The sequence below is a fragment of the Taudactylus pleione genome, unplaced genomic scaffold (assembly GCF_031769625.1).
Source record: "Taudactylus pleione unplaced genomic scaffold, aTauple2 ptg000496l, whole genome shotgun sequence".
Classification (NCBI taxonomy): Eukaryota; Metazoa; Chordata; class Amphibia; order Anura; family Myobatrachidae; genus Taudactylus; species Taudactylus pleione.
The window spans coordinates 553,824-577,072 of record NW_028284898.1 but is presented as its reverse complement, the minus strand read 5'-3'; the positions used below and the strand labels follow the sequence as shown (position 1 = coordinate 577,072).

The following is a 23,249-nucleotide window of genomic DNA, read 5'->3' as shown; positions in this document are numbered from 1 at the left end:
CAGTTCCCACTACAACTGCAGCTCCCACTTCTACAGCAGCTCCCACTTCTACAGCAGCTCCCACTACAACTGCAGCTCCCACTACTACAGCAGCTCCCACTACTACAGCAGCTCCCACTACAACTGCAGCTCCAACTACAACTACAGCTCCCACTACTACAGCAGCTCTCACTACTACAGCAGCTCCCACTACAACTGCAGCTCCCACTTCTACTGCAGCTCCCTCTACAACTGCAGCTCCAACTACTACTGAAGCTCCAACTAGCACAGTACCTCCAACAACTACTGCAGCTCCCACTACTACAGCAGCACCTACTACAACTGCAGTTCCCACTACTACTGCATCTCCAACTACTACAGCAGCTCCCACTACAACTGCAGCTCCAACTACTACAGCAGCTCCCACTACAACTGCAGCTCCCACTACTACAGCAGCTCCCACTTCTACAGCAGCTCCCACTACAACTGCAGCTCCCACTACTACAGCAGCTCCCACTACTTCAGCTGCACTCACTACAACTGCAGCTCCCACTACTACAGCAGCTCCCACTACTACAGCAGCTCCCACTACAACTGCAGCTCCCACTACTACAGCAGCTCCCACTACAACTGCAGCTCCAACTACAACTACAGCTCCCACTACTACAGCAGCTCCCACTACTACAGCAGCTCCCACTACAACTGCAGCTCCCACTTCTACAGCAGCTCCCACTTCTACAGCAGCTCCCACTACAACTGCAGCTCCAAATACAACTGCAGCTCCCACTACTACAGCAGCTCCCACTACAACTGCAGCTCCCACTAAAACTACAGCTCCCACTACTACAGCAGCTCTCACTACTACTGCAGCTCCCACTACAACTGCAGCTCACACTTCTACAGCAGCTCCCACTTCTACAGCAGCTTCCACTTCTACAGCAGCTCGCACTACAACAGCAGCTCCCACTTCTACAGCAGCTCCCACTACAACAGCAGCTCCCACTAGTACAGCAGCTCCCACTACAACTGCAGCTCCCACTACAACTGCAGCTCCCACTACTACAGCAGCTCCCACTTCTACAGCAGCTCCCACTACAACTGCAGCTCCAACTACTACTGAAGCTCCAACTAGCACAGTACCTCCAACAACTACTGCAGCTCCCACTACTACAGCAGCACCCACTACAACTGCAGCTCCCACTACTACTGAAGCTTCCACTACAGGAGCTCCCACTACAACTGCAGCTCCCACTACTACTGCAGCTCCAACTACTACAGCAGCTCCCACTACATCTGCACCTACCGCTTCTACAGCAGCTCCCACTTCTACAGCTCCCACTACTACTACAGCAGCTCTAACTACAACTTCAGCTCCCACTACAACTGCAGCTCCAACTTCTACAGGAACTCCCACTTCAACAGCAGCACCCTCTACTACTGCAGCTCTAACTACAACAGCTGCTCCCACTACAAGTGCAGCTCCCACTACAACTGCAGCTCCCACTACAACTGCTGCTCCAACTTCAACTGAAGCTCCCACTACTACTGCTGCAGCTTCCACTACAACTGTAGCTCCCTCTACAACTGCAGCTCCCACTACAATGGCTACTCCCACTACTACTGCTGCTCCCACTACAACGGAAGCTCCCACAACTTCATCTGCAGCTCCCACTACAACTGAAGCTCCCACTAATACTGCAGTTGCCACTACAACTGCTGCTTCCACTGCTACTGCTGCTCCAAGTACAACTGAAGCTCCCACTACTTTAACTGCAGCTCCCACTACAACTGCAGCTCCAACTACAACTACAGTTCCTTCTACTATAGCTTCTTCCACTATAACTGCAACTCCCACTAATACAGCAGCAGTTACTACTACAGCATCTTCAACGACAACAGAAGCTCTGACTACTACTGTTGCTCTTTCTACTACTGCAACTCCTACTACTAGTACAGCAGCTCTAACTGCTAGTACAGTCCCCACTTCTACTGCAGTTTCAACTACACCTGCAGCTCTGTCTACTACAGCAGCTCCCTCTACTACTGCAGCTCCTACTACTACAGCAGCTCCCACTACTGTAGCAACCACTACTAATGCAGAAACCACTACTACTGCAGCTCCAACAACTCCTGCAGCTCCCATCACTACTGCAGCAACCACTACTACTGCAGAAACCACTACTACTGCAGCTCCAACATCTTCTGCAGCTCCCACTACTATAGAAGCTCCAACAACTACTGCAGCAACAGGTGTATTTAGTTTACCAACTGATACGTCTACCACATTTTCCACTACTACTGCATCTGCAAATGCTTTTGCTGCAGAAGGTAATAATTCAAATAATGAGAATGTAAATTACATGCACACTAATATGATCCCTAAGTGCCTCCTTTGTCACTGTGAAGAGCACTTCTATAATCAGTATGTTACAGATAAGGATCATTTGTGGGGTAGCATAATGAACATCAGTGGTTATTTCTAAATGTGTCTCAGTAGATTTTAAGCATTGTTCTCCAAATTATGAGGAAACAAAAAAATATCACAAATATTAATTCTTACAAAAATATCCAAAAGCTCTAATTACAAGTCAATAGCCAACAGTATGTTCATATGCAGTAAAAATATATTGATATTTATAACAATATTGACCAAAACCAGCACAGATGCTCTATATTGTTGCATAGCAAAGTTGTCAACATTTTGGATGTGCCCTGGGAATGACGTGGGCAAGTGGGCGCACCAGGGACTTGATTATGCAATTGCATCATTGTGGCCCTGCTTCTCACTAATACAATGCGTTGATTACTGACAATCAATAGTGGGGGGCAGAGTCACAATGGTGCAATTTATTGCAAATTAGGTAATAAGCCTCCTGGAGACTTGCCCACTCTGGTGGGCATCGTGGAGCACTACCCTAGATTCAGGTACCTCCCAGACGATCCTGAAGAGCAACAAGTACTTAATGTTGCATATTATGTGGCACTTAAAGTCATACTCAATGCTGAGTAGTAATTATATAAGAGTTTTTGGATTCATAACTGACTGTTGTGCCAAAATAGTAAAACGCACAAATTATACACAACTTTCCTGAGCTTGTGTCAGATAAGAATTGCCATCAATATTTGGAATTGTCCATATAAGCCTATTCTTCACCTGGACAGCTTTATATCAGAAGAACCATAATAGTGGGTAAATATTGCTGCATACCATCATTAAAATATCCAAGTATGCATGCGAAAAGGGGCAGGATGTGTCTCAATGTATATGTAAAAAAGTATAAACTGCAGAACTTTCCAGAGTTTAATCGCATACATACAGGTGTGTCCACATACATCTTACTTCCTTGTGCCTTAAACAACCCTTCTAGTCATGCAATGCCATGGTGTGACTCGGTGGAGCCCAGGATCTTTATGTGCAACTTTTTACCTTCAAATGCATCTTATTCACAAAGTTATGTGAAAAGAACACACAAGCAGCTTCTGCTGATTAAAATGATATGCAGCATGCCTATGTTCTATGGGCCTGATTCAGACCCGGACGCGGAGCCGTGATCGCTCGCAGGCCAAAAGGGGCCGGGTATGCAAATTCTGTGATTGCACTGCATGCGTAAGGACACCCTCTATGTCTTAGAGAGCTAAGGCAGTGAGCAAACACAGGTGTATAAAGACGCCCACTTTCCTTTCTTAACACCCGTTATCTCCAGGAAGTGTATGATTAATCGGTAACATCGAGAAGCATCAGAGGTAGACCCTACCCTGCCACAAGCACTGTGATCAGTGCTGACTGAAATTTAACCAGATGATGTGTACAATGACGCCTCCATGCTAATTATGCATGCCCTTTAAACACTCAAGGTAGCGCTCAGTCTTTGTGCTACGAGCGCACGATTCCCGATCGCAGTAACTGGCTCATACACGTGCACTGCGATGCATACGCATGCGCACAATGTGAACCATCGACAGCTACGAGCGAACACTTCTTACCGTCCTGGTCTGAATCAGACCCTGAGTGCGATTGCGGGTGTATCTGCATGCAAAATGCTATGTTACAGTGTCACAGCCATTATCACTGTAACGTATCATTTTGCATGCAGATACATGTGCAGTCATACAGACTAGAGCACATGTTCTCAAACTCGGTCCTCAGGACCCCAAACAGTGCATGTTTTCCAGGTTTCCACAAAGAATCACAGGTGAACTAATTAGCTCCACCTGTGGATCTTTTATACCGTGTCAGTGAGTAATGAATACACATGTGCACCTGCTGGGTGACCTGGAAAACATGACCTGTGTGGGGTACTGAGGACAGAGGGCTTGAGTCAGACCTGGTCGCAAGCACTGAGCACTCGCAACCGGGTCGATGGTGGCCCACAGCACCTGCACACGATGGAGCCAGCTCCTTCATGCGCATGTGCGAGACCCAGCTAGCGACGGGCACTCTGTCGCTCCAGGTCTCTCACCAAAGTGGGCGAGCTGTCGATGTTGAGTGACAGCTCGTCCCCTTTGGTGGGCGGGCCATGGGGGGTGGCTGCCCAAAAGGAGGTGTTCCCATGAGAACACCTGCCATTTGGGGGCGGCCCCACTGACCTCACAAGTGAGGTCAGTGGAGAGCTTCCGGCTCTGTTAAAGCCGAAAGCTCTCTGGGGCTTGCGATAGGCGAGACCCTACCACAAGGGTCTTGTCACAAGCCCGATTGTCGCGATGGTCTTGACCATTGCGACCATCATCCTGGCCGCTCGCAATAGCTGTGGGTGGTCACCCACATCTATGCGAGCGGCCAAGAGGCCGCTCCAAAAAAAAAAATGCCCAGCCCTGATTCAGAGCGAGCGCTCTCTGTCAGAGCGAGCGGCTCTGAATCAGGCCCAGAGTTTGAGAACCACTGGAATAGAGGCATGCTGCATATCATTTTAGCAAAAACGTCTTGTGCATCCTATTCGCATTTCTTTGTGAATAAGATGCATTTGAAGGTAAAAAGTTGCACAAAAGACGTTGGGCACTACTGAGTTGCATGGTGCTCTCACGTTATTTTTAACATGACTTATAGTGCATGGATGTAAGATGTATGTGGACACATCTGTATACAGTAGATCTCCATATGTATTAAAAAGACACAGAAAGCCCCATGAAATTCCGTGGGGCTGTGATGTGCAGTAATCTCCAGAAAGCATAATCCCATGGCTTGCGCAAGTGTATTAGAATTCGCCGGGTCTTAAACCCAGAAATCAATTCTTACATTATTGGAAATGCTGTCCTGATTGGGAAGTACTGTATTGCTGCATAGTGGTGTTAAAGAATGCTGATATGTATGCGAATAGGGGTGGAATGTATTTCTGATACTTGATAGATCCCACCCTTAGGGAGATAAAGGCTCTTTGGTTCCCAACTTAACAAGCAGTGTCACTATACTTTCTCTGCTAAACCCTTTACGTTCTTAGGAATGCTTAGTTTAGTAACAAGAAATCTTATTTCGCCTGTGGGAATAAAATGAGGCTCATGAGCGCACATTGGGGCTGATGTGGAGTTGAACATATACCTGTTATGTAGATTCTCTGGTGTATTTCACACTGCTCATGCAAATGCAACAGTACAGAGCCCTGTGCAATGTGGTAGCATTGGCCCTTATGACCGAAGAGGTAGAACTGGGGTGGGAAGAACTTTTAAGACACTCAGAGCTGGCCCTAGGCATGGACAAACTAAGCAAACGCCTAGGGGCATCCAAGCCTACCAAGGGCCGGTGGAGGTTTGATGCAGGCAAGGCCGGGGCACCTGGTGCCGGCTGTGCAGAGACTCTTGCTGTGGCTAATGCTGCTGCACAGAATCCATGATCGGAGCTCAGCGGACAGCTGCGATCAGGCCTGGCAGCAGCAAACAGTGAGCGGGCAGTGGCAAAACAGCCGATGGCAGTTTGCAGTAGGCTTCTGGAAGAATCGGGAGAGTAGACAAGTATGCTGTAGCATTGAGAAATATAGAAGCATAGGCTAAATCTTACAATGCTTTGAAAACAACAACAACAATTAAATTCCTTTTGGTGTCTATAGTCAAAATGAACCTGCTTCAAATAACTTTGGATGATTCATTTTAGATTAGAGCTAATATTTTTGGATTTGTCTGAAGTTTGTTTTTATAGAAGTGTCTGCCTTTATACTTGATTATTAATAAATAATTGCACATCTGTTAATATTTTTAGTGTTATACCACCATCTACAGAGCAGTTAAATAAACTACAGTTTAAGAAAATATAGGAGACAGATGCAGATGCCGACAGCCGGACTGGTACTAAAAATAAGTCCTGGAATTTAAAGCACACAGACCCACCTCATGTCAACATCTGGCATAGACTCCTCCCCTTACTATTTTTTATAATTAATATTAGAACACCATACAAATTTTACTTCATTCTCTGTATTAAAATACACACCACAGAGCACATTCTGTAGAGGATTCATACATGTGCCATAGTCATACATTTGATATTTGGTTGGTTCTGTTAGGTGAAGCTGGCACTTCAATGGTGTAGGTCACACACAAAGAAAAGGGAAGGCATTTTTCCAATTGACCAAGCTTGGCAGTTGTAGTTGATTAGATAGTGTTCACTGTAGGTATTTTTTAGGGCAGGGGTGCTGAACACAGAGGATGATACATCTGTGTACACCAAAGCTTATCTACACATTTTCATGCCCTTTGTACATAAAGAGCATTGGTGCTGCAATTCACAATTGAAGCAGGGAGAGATGAAAAAAAAGGTGCCACAATTCAAATTATGCCACACAGTAGTGCCCGTTAGTCACATTACACCATAAAGTAGTGCCTCTTTGTCGCATTACACTGCACATTAGTGCCTATTATTCACATTACATCACACAGCAGTGCCCCTTATTCCCATTATGTTACACAGCAGTGCCTCTTATTCACACTATGTCCCACAGTAGTGCCCCTTATTCAGGTTACATCACACAGAAGTGCCCCTTATTCACATTACGTCACACCATAGTGCCTCTTATTCATGGTACATTACACAGTAGTGCCCCTTATTTGCATTATGTCACACAGTAGTGCCCCTTATTCACATTGTTACACAGTAGTGCCCCTTATTCATGTTACATCACACAGTGGTGCACCTAATTCACCTTATGCCACACAGTAGAGCCCAATGTTATGACATACAAGGCCCATTCACATTATGCCGCACGGTAGTACTCCTTATAAACATTATGCCACACATTAGTAGTGCCCCTTATACCACATTATGCCACTCAGTAGTAGTGTCCCTTATAAATTATGTCACACAGTAATACCCCTTATACATTATGCCAAAAAGTAATGAAAGGGGCCAAATTCCTAAATGATAAAATTGTACTTTATTTACAATCTTTATGCTTTCTCTGCGCTTTTTACTCACATCTTCTCTTACTGCAATTTTACTGTTACAATCATATATATATATATATATATATATATATATATATATATAAATATATCGATATTAAAACAATTGTTGCATTTGTTTTTCAGCTACCGGTATGGCATATTGGAAAATAATTCTCATCACTCTGGCTGTTGTTATTGGTTCCATTTTAGTTGTAGTTGGCATATTTGTGGTAAGTGAAAATTAGTGATGTGTCATATTGTAATATAGTCAAATATTTATTCAAATACCATAAATATAATTTGTCTATTTAGCTGCTGTCAAACGATACACTGGTGAAAAGTCAAAGCATTTTTTTTCATTTGTTTTATTTTAATATTTTATGCTTTTCATGTTGAGAATGTCTGGTGTGTTATGGTATCTGACACTTCAAAATGAAAGCCCAGACACTTGGAGATAGTTTAAGGCATAAAATACACCCAGTGCTTCCTGATATATACAAAATAAGGTCAAATAGGTTTAAAAATGGTCCTGTCAATTTGGGTTATTAATTTAAATGATAGAAAAATAAGAATTTTTTGTTACGTATTATGGACATTTAAAAGTAGACTGATCTGGAATTAGTTTTTAGTTTATGTGGCACTAATTCTAATTAGACAGACCTCCAAATGTACCTATTTTGGGAGGTTCGTATTTTATGAAAAATGGCCCCCAGACAATTTCCTACAAGTCTGGACAAATGTGCCCTCTCATAGAACAGGGGGCCACTGTTGGCAGCTACTATATGTCCCACCATGGTGAGTAGCTGATGCTTCTACTGGGTACAATTCTTCAAGGTTTTACTTAAGAAAGAGAAGATGAAGTTGAGCTTCCAAGATCCACTGCTCCTATCCCCTCTTATATGTCAGCGGCAGCAGTATCTCTCCCCAACCCAGCACACACTGGGCTGCGGCTGGTCCAGGAAGGCTACTGCCACTAAGTAGCAGCTGTCTCCTCTGCCCGCACTGGATGTGTGTGGGGGCAATCACACTGGTTGCATCCCCCCACCCTTTGAATCTGCTTCTGACTTAAGGGAGTATGGCTTTCCACTCTGTGGCATTACATAATTCATATTTTTCTAAAAATTATGTAGGGGATGTGGCCATGCCTGCTTGATAGGCCACATCCCCTACAGTACCCTGGTCCAGCACCACTCTATATGGCCTTGGTAGTATAGATTAGCATTATACTTTATTTTTCTACAGTACATATTTATTACCATGCTTGGGAAATTGCCTTCTCAACAAAGATACATTGAAATATCAGCCACAGACTCCTGTCTCCCAGTTTTGGGAAATATATGATTTCATCCATAAATATCACTGAATATGTAATATGTTTAGAATATATATGCTACTGTATAATGTACTGTAGTCTTAAGAAGCATATTGGTACTCAGAACTTTTTCTGATTCCTGCAGATCTTGGCTTTAATTAACCCATTCGGTATTATGACAAGTTTCACGAGTGTTCTGCCTGGGACCACAAGTGTTCTGCCGGTTGCCACAAATGTTACGAATAGTGCTGCTTATTATCGACCATACATTCCTCACAATACCCCTGAGGCCCCTCACTATCATATGGAACCTCGAGAAACACCACGGCAACCACCAAGGCAACCACCACGACACGAGGACCATTGAAGAGAAATCCGCCACCCACATCACAACATGGGTCACAGAAACATGGGCATTTCTAATCCCTAACCTGCTCCTACACCACCATACTTTAATGGATGAAGAGGCTATTCTGGAGTATGAGGCTAAATATTGCTTGAAATTGTTATTTTATGTAAGAATCAATTATGGTCTAAGTATTTTATTGCCATTCATACAGTGCAGTATTACTCACACCTTTTGTACTCCACTATCAAAGAAAACTATCTGTTTGAACACAACTGGATTTTACTGCTCAGTGGTCCAATGTCCATTTTGGTATCATACTTAGATGCCCACCATTTATATTTGACAGTCACCCTTACTGATGTGAGAACCGACCACCTTACTAGGGTGCTGACATTACAAAAATATATCACAAGAAAAGTCATAATATTCTTTCCTATCTGTCTACTTGCTCATCCCTATTACCTCTTCCCCATGAGTGTGATACAAAAGGTTAACAATAAAAAGGTTGACACTAGAGATGAGCGGGTTCGGATTTGCTCGGTTTTACTCGGATTTACTCGGATTTCAAAACGGCATTTTATTGGCTATCGGCTATCATGTGTTTTGGATAGCCAATAAAATAAATCCGAACCAGCGGTAAAATGGTGATAAGAACCGAGTAAATCCGAAACCGCACATCTCTAGTTGACACTAATTTGATCGACATAAAAAGGTGGACATGGCAAAGTTAGACAGTACATAAGGTCGACAGGTTCAATAGGTCGATATGGAAATGGTCGACACTTTTTTTTCTAACCCTAATTTTAACCCTAATCCTCCCCTCAGTGTCTAACCCTAACCGACCCTCCTAGTGCCTAACCCTAACACTCTTCTAAGTACCTAACCCTAAACCTAACCCTAAAAAAATGTGTTGACAATTTCTGTGTCAACCATTTCCATGTTGACATTTTGAACCTGTCAACCTTTTGTTCTTGTCGACCTTCTATGCTGTCGACTATGTGTCATTATGACCTTATTCCATGTCGACCTTCTGGTGTCGAACAAACCATAGTCTACCTTTTCGTTGTTAATCTTTTGTATGGAACCCTACCCCATTTCCCTTTCTCCTTCTACCTTACTCTTACATGTCCTTGTCCAATTTAATCACTACCGATGTGTACTGCAAGGATTAAAATGTTGCTCAGCATTTCCAATTTTATTGCCCTGTATTAGGTGATTTCCATTTAAATATCAATGAATCAGAATATTATTCTATTGGTTGCTGTAGAATTGGTAGAAAATCGTACTTTCGTGAAAGATAACAGATACACTTTAAGAATGATCAGAGCAAACATCCACTGGGGTAAAAATAAAATACTGTAAAATTAAATAACCTCAGCTGTTATTTTACTATTTTTTTGTAATTCAGTCAGTTCCTAATACAATGAAATTCATAAAATGAATGTCTTCAATAAAATTAATGAGTTCCCCTTGTATGCTACCCGAAACACTCATTCCAATAAATCTGTCCTATTCTTTATTATTCAGGCCAGCAGTGCTGGTATACCTTTACATTTATGCAAACACTGTTTTGATGTTCTGTATATTTATTTTAACTCTGTATTAAAAATGTTTATTTTTATACCAATATGATGATTTGTAAATTAAAATTGTGTTGCCCATAATAACCATATTTATTTCTAGCATTGAAAAACACTGGATTAAAAAATGCAGCATACAATATGTATAATATTGTATTTAAAAAATAAAAAACTAACTGTGATAAGTGAAAGTCTTTTGTTTCCATGCATTACATTGGCTTAATTCATATTAATTTTGAGAAATAAAAAGAATAATAATAATAATAATAATAATAATAATAATAATAATAAAAGTAAGACTTTCCAAATGTCTACATACAGTAGCAAACAAGCCTTGACAAGATGTCTCTACTTGTTACCTAGAAATTTATTGCCAGTATATAGAAAATCTAATAGCAAAAATATAAAAATTATCTATTTCAATTAATCTGCACATAAACCTTGTGTGTATGTATTATTTAACATTTATAATCAGTCTGTGAATAGCAAAGGGTTCTACCATGAGTAATCTTTAGATTTAAACTAAAATAAAGAATAGAAAGTAAGGGTGCCACAACACGGTGAAAAATTTCATGTCACTAGTTCCTAATAAAATATAATTTTTTTTTATTTAATTAAAAATCATTTTATTTTTGCTAATTAATTTGCAAATAATAAAATAAAGATATGAGCATGTGCAATATGTCAAAATAAAGATGATCCAATAACACAAGACATAGATTTCTATTATTAAATATCTTATGATAAAGTGGCAAGTTGTCCAAAGCTGCTAGATCCCTGATCATAGAAATTTGGGAGCTCCATTGTAATACTGCACATATGATTGTATACCAGCTTATATAGGGTCATTGAGAGATATGTAGTGATACCCTTATTAGATTAGAATAATACAAGTATCCTATGTTCTGTTTTGCAAAATGAGTGAACCATGGGCCTGATTCAGAGCCGGACGGTCTGACCAGAGCGCTCGCTCTAAATCAGGGCCCTCCTACCTAAAAATGGAGCGGCCTTTTGGATGCTCGCATAGCTGTGGGTTACCAGCCACAGCTTATGCGAGCGTCCATGATGATGGTCGCAATGGTCAAGACCATCGCGACCATCGGGCTTGCGACGAGACCCTGCGGTAGGGTCTCGCTGCCGCAAGCCCAGGAGTGCTTTTGGCTCTATCTTTGTCTGGGCAGCAATGCCCCTGGCATGCCCACCAAAGGGGGCGTGCTGTCAATCACCATCGACAGCACGCCCCCTTTGGTGTGAGACCAATAGCGACAGCTTGGTTGTCGCTATGTGGGTCTCGCGCATGCGCACGACGGAGCTCCCTCCGTCATGCGCATGCGCATTAGGGCACCATCGACCCGCTTGCGAGCGTCCTGCGCTCGCGAGCGGGTCTGAATGAGACCTCATGTGTGTCTTTTGGATTTTAAATAGAGACATGCAGTTTGGGTTTGGCTTGGATCTTCCTGCCAAGTTCGGATCTCAGAACTAGAAAAAAAAATGTTTTGTACAGTCTTTGGGCCTGATTCAGACCCACTCGCGAGCGGCTGTACGCTCGCAAGTGGGTCGATGGTCTGCACTGAGCATGCGCACGACGGAGGGAGCTCCGTCGTGCGCATGCGCCAGACACGACGAGCGAAGGACTTTCCTTCGCTCGTTGTGTCCGATCAAAGGGGGCGTGCTGTCAATGTTGATTGACAGCACGCCCCCTTTGGTGGGCGTGCCGGGGGCGTGCCTCCCTGACGGGGGCGTTCCCACGGGAACGCCTCCCGTCAGAAGCCGGCCCACTGACATCACTAGTGATGTCAGTGGGAGTGATTTTGGCTCTGATAGAGCCAAAATCACTCCGGAGCTTGCGGTTGAAAACCTCAACTGCAGGCTCCGGCTCGCAATTTCGATGGTCGCGATGGTCACGACCATCGCGGCCATCAAAATGCACGCTCGTATAGCCTGTGGGTGGTGACCCACAGCTATACGAGCGTCCAGGAGGACGCTCCATGAAAAAGGAGCCCGGCCCTCATGCAGAGCGTGCGCTCTGCTCAGAGCGTACGGCTCTGAATGAGGGCCTTTGTCCTCTGTTGTGGCATTTTTAGCAAACACATTATACGTCTATAAAATTGGGAGAAAATGTGTTAAAACTAGAGATGTGCGGGTTCCAAATTATTGCAAGTTTGGATTTCTCTTGGCTATTGGCTATCCAAAACACATGACTGCCAAATAGTCAATATGATGCTGTTTTTGAGATCTGAACATATCCGAATAAAACCATACCGCGCATTTCTATTTAAAAGTAAACTTACAGTACCATGAGCCCCTATGGGTGGCAAAAAAGGAGACCAGTCCAGAACACATATGATGGATTAAACTAGCCAGAAATATATTTTAAAGTATGAGAGATCTCATGAGTGACATGACTGGTTACCTCGTGAAAGTGGTGTTTTTGTCCCAGCATCTGCTGACCCTGGGAACATTAGCATTATTTTCCCATAATTTGATAATAATTTCCATTGGTGAAATCCTCTTATAAGGTTAATAATAATATCACTGTAAACAGTATACTTTTCCTAGCAGAAAATTTCTGCTTCATCCTCGAAGTTCTACTTTGTCACCATAGGGTGGTGCCAGAGTGTATGAGTAGAAGAAGAATTGTATCAATGGTTTTGGAATTGCAGAGGCTAAAGGCCATGGGAGAAATTTACTTACTGGCAAAACTGGGATTTCTGCATTTCTCCAGTTTTGAATCCAGGCAATTTAATAAGGTGTGCACTAGAGATGTGCATCGACCTCCGTGTTTTGGTTTTGGATCCAGATTTATCTTCGTGTTTAGGTTTTCCAAAACCACCTTCATGGGTTTTGGTTTTAGATCTGCCAATGAGTGACTGTTTGGTCCCAGCCAATGTAAAGCAGCCGCTGATTGGCTAGCGGCCCATGAGAAATTACAGATGATTTTGCTCACCTGTCATTTTGTGAGGTGTAAGTATATATAACAGCATGGTTCAGGTAAGTTGGTTTGTTGTTTTAACAAGACCCTGGATGCTACGGAAAGCAGCGCCAGGATAAAGGTGAGTAGAGGATCTTTTTTTCAGGTCATTCCACATGGATTTCTACATTGGACAAGTGGACCGACCGGCTAATACAGGTAAGTATATGTGATTGAGGTATGTGTGTAATAAACTTGTACTATGTACGGTGTGTGTGTTGTGTCTTTTTATAACTATTTATTTTACAGAGGGGATACAGGTGCCAACCGCATGCTGGCACTTGTAGATTCACAAGTGCCAAAGGGCAGGCATTCTGGAACCTGTAGTTCCACTCTAAAATACAATAGTTTAATACTATTTAACACTTTGTTACTCCCGTACCCACCACTCCAGGGGTGCGGGGAAGAGCCCCAGACTTCAGACCAAGCCTGGGGTTTCAGGAGAGGGGGACCCCTTTTTTGGGTGGGTCCCTACCTCCCCTGAGATCCTCAGCTTGGCCTGACTGGCTTGGAGTGACCTGGTAATAGGGTCTCCTGGCTGTGGCATTGCACCCCGGTCAGATGGGGTCCAGTGCTGGTTTTAAATATAGGGGGTCTCTAACGCATTTTTTTCCCCTATATTTAAAACCAGCACTGGCCCTACACTCAGGTGCTGGTTGTTAAATTACGGTGGAACCCTACTCGTTTTGTTCCCTGTAATTTCAGTAACCAGGACTGCCTAACCAGTCCAGGGCTGGTTAGCCTTTTGGGGGGGACCCTACATCATATATTTTGTTAAATTAACCCTTAAAACAAAAACAAACAAGCAGCCTGCACATATTTTACTGATATGTGCAGGCTGTTTGTTCTGGAGATAAAGTCGGGTAGGGAACTCAAGGCTTCAACATGGACAGGATTGATCAAATACACCATCAAACAAAATGATCTGTAAAAACCGGGAGCTTGGTAAATTCCCAACTTTTAAGTGAAAAAAATGGCTGCTTTTGATCGATCCTATCCGAATTAAAAAATGGGACAAATCGGGACAACATGAATCTTAGTAAATTTACCCCTAAGTCTGAGTTATAGATAGGATTGATGTAAATCAGATGCATATAACAATGGTGCTGGCCTGCACACATTTTGCGATGTATATGGATGTAAATACAATATTTTTCAGTGTGGCTTATTTTCGTGTTAGTTGTGGCCAACATGCTTCCGACTCAGGATCAGGCAGTATATCATTTAGATTGCTGCCTCTGTGCACAGGCTCTACTGAGTAATAAAGGGTGAATTTGAATTTCAGGAATTAACATTGTAAGTCAGGTGTTGTTCTACACCTTTAATTGGATGCATTTTGACCAATGTAATAAAAGCTTTGAAATACACAAATGTCACACAAGTATTAAAGACAGTCCTGACATGACCGTCATCGATCTTTTCAGACACAAATGACACCGGACCGAGTTGAACTACTGAATATGAATAAAATAAACTAATAAGGGTGTGTTTTAAAGGGGTATAATCATAAGGACTTTGAATTGACACTTTCAGTTTTCTACTATGCACATTTCCAGTTGTATTTAAAGAAGTTTGGGTATGATATCCTGATGGCGACCATCTCAACGATCACAATATCAGCAGCGAAATCCTGACGGTCAAAATGCTGATGAATTTTAGTTAGTATTCTAAGCCTAACCCTAACCCCAACCCACCCCTCCTGCAGCCTAACCCTAACCCTTCCCCTACTGCCTGACTCTAACCCTAAACCTACCTTTAATAGCCTGTACACACTAGATGATATTGTGAATGATTTGGACGATTCCGCAGCATCAGAACGACAAATCGTTCAAATTGTCCAGTGTGTACGCACTATGGGCCTGATTCAGACCCGCTCGCAAGTGGGTCGATGGTGGCCCAGTGCACATGCGCACGACGTCGCTCCAGATCTCGTACCAAAGGGGGCGTGCTGTCGATGTTGAGTGACAGCACGCCCCCTTTGTGGGTGGGCCGGGGGCGTGGCTGCCCAGACGGCAGTGGGAGTGCTTTCGGCTCTGGTAGAGCCGAAAGCACTCTAGGGCTTGCGGCAAGTGATGTCAAGTGGGAGTGCTTTCGGCTCTGGTAGAGCCGAAAGCACTCTAGGGCTTGCGGCAACAAGACACTACCACAAGGGTCTCGTCGCAAGCCCGATGGTCGCGATGGTCTTGACCATCGCGACCATCTTCCTGGCCGCTCGCTATAACTGCGGGTGGTCACCAACAGCTATGCAAGCGGCCAGGAAGCCACTCTGAAAAACAATAAGGACGGCCCTGATTCAGAGAGAGCGCTCTGTCAGAGCGTCCGGCTCTGAATCAGGGCCTATGTGCGCTCCCGTAGGTTGTTTGTCGCATCTTCAGATCTTTTGTACATGCAGAAAGATCTGACAATCTCGTTAACGACTCCCCGCAGATCGTGCAGTGTGTATGTTCTACCAAACAACCAGGTGATATGGTAACAGTATATTGTAATGATCTAACCACCAAATGATGCACAATATATTGTTTGTTAGATTGCACAGTGTGTATCCACTAGATTATTTACCGTTAGCTCAGGGGGAAGTCGTTGATGACATTGCATCATTTGCAAGTTTTCTAATGTGTACCTAGTACTACTCTAATACTCACTGTCGGGATTCATCTGTATTTTGACTGTCAGGATTCTGTTGCTGGTATTGTGACTGTTGGGGAGGTCACCGCTGGGATCCAGACTACAGTGTATCCCATTTATAGCTTAATGAAGTGAAGTAGTCTATACAGGCTTAGCAGCCGGGTCGGATTAGGGGGGTGGGGGTGGCAGGGGTGGTTGCCCTAAGGCCCGCACACACAGGAGGACCCCCATGCACATGACTGGTGATGAGAGGACTAGGGGCACAGGTGTACCACTGCCTGCACTGCTGCCCAATCAGCAGGGTGCAGGCAGATACCTGTATGGGGAAAGTCCAGGGAACTGTTCAGTAACTTTATTGAACTGGTAGTGGCCAGTGCAATAAAGTTTATATTGTTTAATCGGTGCAATGAATGTGATTTTATGACATCACGCAGCTCTGCACCAATTGAAAAAGAGTGGGGAGCCGAGGAGCCGTTCTGCAGCGGGCAGCCGTAAAACATATAAGGTATGTGTGGGGGCTGGGCGCTGGAGAGACACTGAGGTGGGAGAAGCATTAGGCTGGAGAGACAGAAGGGGTCTGTGAGGGAGCCACCGGAGTGGCACTGTGGTCATATTGGAGGGGGACAAGGAAAGGGGACAATTTTTTGGAGGGGGCTCCCACAACTTAGTTGCCCTGGTTCCCCCACAAGCCTTAATCCGACCCTGCTTAGCAGAAATGAAAGCTATACCATCCAGCTACTGAGACACATTCTAATGAATGCAATTTTGATCGTATGCAAATTTTATATGAATGACATAAAAGCACACTAATTCATATAAAACACTGATTTATACACAGCTTCAAGCACTTTCATATAATGCGAGTTGCATTTTGGTTTTAATGGACTTTTAATGACAGTATGAAAAAGGTAATTATCATGAGTGTACAACACAATTAAAATTCATTATACCAATAAAAAAAAATGTTTTTTAAACTGTACATGATTCTACTCAGCTTCAGGTCATGCAATGTAATTTATTGTAGCCTCAGACATTTTTATTGTATTACTTGTACCTAGTACAGGGAAAGGTATGTGCTATAGAATCTCAGTTAGTTGCGCCTGTCGCCTCTTTACCTGCTCTATCATATTTCTTTAGTGTTATTGACTATGATCTCGCTTATGTCAGACCTTGGGCAAAATTTACTAAGCGGCGGGTTCTAAACCACGGCGGTTTGGTGGTGGTTTGATGGCGGGTTCTATTCTGTTCTAAACCCCGGGGGTTTGGTGGCAGTTTTGCAGCAGTTTCTAAATGACAGCCCTGTTCTATTCTATGTCTAAAATGCTGCAGTTTTGCAGCAGTTTTGGCCTTAGTAAATCTGCATAGAGCAAAACCGCCGCCAAACCGCAGTCAAAACACATTTTAGAATAGAATAGAACAGAGCTGTCATTTAGAAACCGCTTCAAAATCGCCACCAAACCCCCGGGGCTTAGAACAGAATAGAAACCTCCACCAAACCCCCAGGGTTTAGAACAGAATAGAGCCCGCCGTCAAACCGCCGTGAAACCTGCCGGGGTTTAGAACCTACCACTTAGTAAATTTTGCCCCTTGTCTTCAAAGCATGTAATTGCAGCCCTGCTCCCACTGTACAATACCATATTTTGTGGCATTATGCAGCATACTGTAGGCCCAATGATGTGTTTCACAGCGAATCATATTATCAAATCCCTGGAGTTAATTGAACATGATCTGGGTGGTCTGATCTCCCAGCAGTATGGAGGATGTCCCTAAAGTGTGGCAGTCTCTCAGACCTTTTAGGATAGTAGGCATTTATGCTTTAATGGTCTATTTATTATCAATAGCAATGACCCCACTCAATTTAAGAATCTGCAGTGGCAGATCCCAAACTACCAGAACAATTCAATTTTGCTCCAATGTGGAGACAGCTGCTCCAAAAAGCATCTTTCCCCATGAGTCCCCACACACAGAATGGCCCCCACACACATGACTGGATTGCTGAATTCATAAATAGACCTCTAAAACAAAAAGTGAGTCTACTAACTAATAGGTCTAATCAGGGGCGTATCTATAATGGGTGCAGTATGTGCGGGGAACATGGGCCCCGCACCGCACACCCTGCACCCATAATATTTCTTACCTCTCCAGAGTACCACATCGGTGCGGGGGTTCGGCACTGTAAAACGACTGGAAAATGGCTGCGGTGGCCATTTTCCCGTCATTTGCGCATGCGCAGTACAGGGAAAATGGCCGCCGCGGCCATTTTCCCGGTGACCTGTGCATACACTATAGACTCTGGGCACACTCTAGTGCCCAGAGTATATAACTCCGGCACTGGCCGCGCACAGCTCAGTGCACTGCCGGCCGCCGGGTGGAGAGGAGGGGGCCCGTGTCAGAGAGATGCACACGGGCCCCCTCCTTTCTAGAAACGCCCCTGGGTCTAATATATGTAATTGTTCTACTATTCTACCAATATCATTCTCCTTGTCTTTCATTGCCTTTCCTTCTGATTGTTCCGCTTTCTCTTCTTAAATTATGTCCCTACCCAATTATCACCTCTCCTAGATTTATCCTCTGCGGAGTCATTCCACTATGTTCCTCCGCTGTGATCATTTTATTCCTGCTGCGTGATGCATCCACTGTTCTAACGCCTCTGATGTGCACCGCACCACTACATCTGAGTCAAATAACAGTCAAACTGTTTTTCAAATTTGCGTGTGCCGAGGGTATCCAGTCGTGTCAATATTCAAAAGGCTGCCATTCAAAATGGCGACACCAGAATGTCGACATGTTCATTAGGACGACAATTAATATGTAGATATACATTTTGTTCGACGTGGTAAAAATGTTGACACATTCAGAATGTTGACATTAAACCTGTTGACACCAAAATGTTGATATATGTTTTTTTGTTGATTTTTAGGTTTAGGTTTAAGGTTAGGCCAAAATAACAAAAGAAAACCCCAAAAAACGTGCCAAGGTTCCTTTCTATGCATTCACCAACAGAGCCTAGCAATTGCAAAGAGAATGAGAGGTAGGGGCATGTATGAAGAGCACCAAAAAACCAACCATCAGTGTAAAAGTGGCTACTCCAATATGTCATCTCTTTCTCTGTGCACCTTATCCACCATAAGATTCACCTTATTTCTCCTTTGCCTCTCTTGTAATGCACAGGGGTGCCGATGGGGGGGGGCAACTATTTACTTGGGCCTTTGCTTTTTGGAGGGGCCCGGTGGGGCCCATGTCTGCTGCCGCCCCCCCTCCCCCTTACCAGTCAGCAGCCCAGCACACACTGCTATGTTGCAATGGGATACAAGGGAGACTGCTCCCTGCTGCTGCTGTGCAGCAGCAGCAGTCTTCTCTCTTCTACCTGTGGGGGGGAGCAATCACACTGATCGCGCTCCCCCCTGGATTTGTCCCAGACTGTGGAGCTCACAGCACCCCCTCCCCAACACACAGCGCTGCAAATAGGTTTTTTATTATTTTTATTTCTAAGGGGGTGTGGCCACACCTCCCTAAATTATAACACGCCCCCTCTGTAGTAATAGGTCCGGGGATGGCTCTCTATGGCCCTGGTAATGCACTCTACTCATGTTCAGCTTGTTATCAACTCTACTCTTCTCTGTCATATACATTATCTGATCTCCTTTTCCTTTAGCTCCTCTAGAGCTGTCCCTGTTCTCCCATCTACTGCTCACCATCAGCAAGGTGCTAATGATGAAACCATGTCAAATATGTATTAAGGTATTCAAAGTATTTGCAAAGTGTGAGTGGCCACTCTTCCCTGCAAAACTGCACCTTTATTATGCTAATAAACTCATTTGAAAGCAATTTACAATAATTGGAGTAGTAACTACATTTAAATTATAATTACCGGTAAATCAATTAAGGCAAGATAAATAGCTCAAAATAAAGCCTGTCCAGTTACTTCAGTATATGCAAAAAGGTGTTAAATAAAATTATCTTCAAATGTTCAATTCACTGTTTAGTTCGATTGCTAAAAGAGAGTAGCATTTTGATAAAGGTTCAAATAAATAAAAGAGAGAAGGTGAGTGACTCTGGGGCTTGTATGGACTTTCATGAATACTCATTTAATGGTGTTATTAAATTGACATTGTATTATGATATCAATTAGTATATAATAAAATATTATATTATCAAAGTAAATGTAGACAATGGCCGTTTCTTTGCATTATATAAAGGTGTTTGCTTCTATTGTACCTTTTATTATCATTATTAACATTTATTAATATATAGGGGTCTATAGAGTATCCAACTCACAATGAGTAGTTACAGTGGATACTTAACTAGTAGAGCAAATCAGTATTGCCCATCCTGCCAAGTGCGCATGCCTGGCATGCGCAAACCTGACCTCCTTCCCACAGGAACAAGCTGGTCACCTGGAACCAACACCATCTGAAGATGGCACTGGTTCCCACAAGCAACCTCTGAAAACTTTTATTTTTCAGAGTTTGCTGAATACTAGGCCTCCCCATCAGGCCCCTAATAGTGGATGTGCCCATAACTAAATACATGCGGAAACTAGGGTTTCCATCATGGCGTAATGAGCCCATAACAGAGAAAGAATAAACCCAAAATTATCTAAATTAATACTACTTAAACTAAGAAAGAACTGTAAAAAGGAAGTAAAAGAACATAGATGTACAGATGTGTCCTCATGCACCTAGCCTCAGTATGCCGTACTGTGCCACCCTAGTTACTAAGCAGTGTTATGAGACAGAGTGAAAAGTGATAAGAAAGTGATAAGGTGCCAGCCAATCAGCTCCCAACTGTCATTTTTCAAACACATCCTGTGACATGGCAGTTAGGAGCTGATTGGCTGGCACCTTATCACTTTTCACTCTGTCTCATAACACTGCTTAGTAACTAGACCCCTAAGAGGTGGGGCGTATTATCTTTTTCTTTACATGTTGCACCTTATTTGCATTGTAGAAGCAGCGAAAAAGCCACTCGCAGTGTACCAGAGACACTAAGCAGTGACACAATTACACAGAGATTAATTTTAAACACATAAAAAGTCGCAGATAAAGCACAATGGGAATTGGCGTGAAAAGAAGCTACTGCATCGCAGCACTTTGTATACAGAGCCAGATTCAGTCACACGCAGATATACCATGGGCAGATGGGAGGAAGACCGTACACACGCCTAAATCAAGCAATTGCACCTTTCTATCCAGCTCACCCTTTACTCTTCACAGCCAATCAGCTACAGTTAAAATTAAAATAACTGCATGTAACAGTCCTGAGGGTTTTCACAGTTGTGCAGTTTAACTCTGGCCAATATGGCCGCTTTTCAGGGTTTTTCTTGTGTGTGCTTTAATTTATGTAAGCTAGGTGACCAAGTGAAATGATAGTATAAATGCTTATTGCGTTGTATTTAAAACTCTAGTGTTTATAACCTGCCAGGTCCAACTACAATACTAATATAATATTTTGAAACATTTTAAAGAGAATAAAACACAACAAAATGATGATGATCATGATGACAATGAGTTTGATGATGATAATTATGCTGCTGATGACAATGTTATCAGAATTCATTCCAAAGGCCCAAGGTCCAGACCACACTAAACTCTTTAACCTTTATTTACTTCTAGGTTTACTTTGGGGCTGGGTTTGTGCTAGCATGTGATGACTTGCCTGAGAAGCCCTCTTCTCCTCCTCCTTCTACCATTTACTTCTTGGTGCTGCACAGTATCCCTGTCAAAAGCAATAAATATTACAATCAAACAGGGAGTTCCATCCCCTTTAAAACTGGGATATTATAATTCCATATGTTAGTGAAATAATATTGCTTTCCTCTAGAGCATGGGTATTCAGCATGTTACTCTTTGGGTACCACTTTTAAAGTTTTAAATTACACACCAGGAGAATTTCTTAAGTTCCTTCCCCATTACAACATATACAAATATTTACAGATGTATCAGATGTACTAACAAATTGAGTTGTTTCCCTGTCTTTTCTTTTGTGATGCTAGTATGCTTACGTTAGGTCGATAATTTGTAGTCTGGAGATGAAGGCATGCATCAGATCTTTCTACTGTTAGTCAACTGTGAGCAGGAGTAACTCTATCTGGGTTCACTCACCAGAGGTCCAGGATTTCTCAGTATGTAGTCCATGCTCGGGTTCTTTTGTTTGCAAAAGGAATGCCATGCTAAAAAGGTATCCTCTGTATGGAAGGGAAGGAAGGAGGTGGAGAAGGGTGAAAGAAGCAGCACATAGCAAATTGTTATAGCCCAGGATATTTGTAATCATTCAGGCATTAATAGAAATTACTGATCAGAATGTCCTTGGGCTTATTATCCAAGTGAGTGGATATCCCTAACATCCATATAGTGAATAAAATGTATTTACTGCATCTTTATGGCTCATTCTTATTGTCAGATGTTGAATGAACACACCTTACGCATTTCTCTGCAATCTCATATTGCAGCTTCATCAGTGGAAAGACAATTTTGATGGTCATATTTAAAATAGAATTGACCAATTGTGTTTATTGATCTCTGTAGCTCATTGACATAATCTCTAAATTCATTTTTAGCCCCTAATTACGCTGGCAAGGAGCCCTAAGCTATTACCACCAGAAAATGAAACATAAAAAAACAAACGTAAAAAAAACCAAAAAAACACAGTAAATGAAAATAAAGCTTTGCAGTCTGATTAATCAATAATAATCGATATCTGTGTTATTTCGGTTTGCCACTTTATTTCTAATGGTTTTTTAATGACACTCTGATCTAATAAGAAAAAGTACAGCTAGCTCAGCTTAGCAAATACGGTGTCTGTAGTGATCCAGTTATTCCTATTTAAGAGCGATATGTTGTTCATTTTATAGAGTGAGACTATTAAATTATATGAAGAGATAAGGTGCAGTTCTATGAGGAAAGGCACATGGCTGTTGCACTCTGCTAAATGCCGGGGATTAGAGCATTTAATACATGTAATAGGACAATTTGTGTCTCCATGTTGTACTCCAAGTAGCATTTGATGTGTTTTTTTAAGAGATGTGCATTGACCCCCATGTTTTGGATTAATCTTTGTGCCTTG

General features: G+C 42.9%; 1 protein-coding gene across 1 annotated transcript in view; it reads left to right on the top strand.

The window, feature by feature from the left end:
- LOC148502460 (uncharacterized) overlaps positions 1–23,249 on the top strand; it is an 82,099-nt gene that overhangs the window by 23,498 nt on the left and 35,352 nt on the right. Inside the window, exons 4-5 of the mRNA XM_088449796.1 lie at positions 30–531; positions 1,063–1,950. Coding sequence (XP_088305922.1) covers positions 30–531; positions 1,063–1,950 — 1,390 coding nt within the window. The remainder of the gene's footprint in view (positions 1–29; positions 532–1,062; positions 1,951–23,249) is intronic.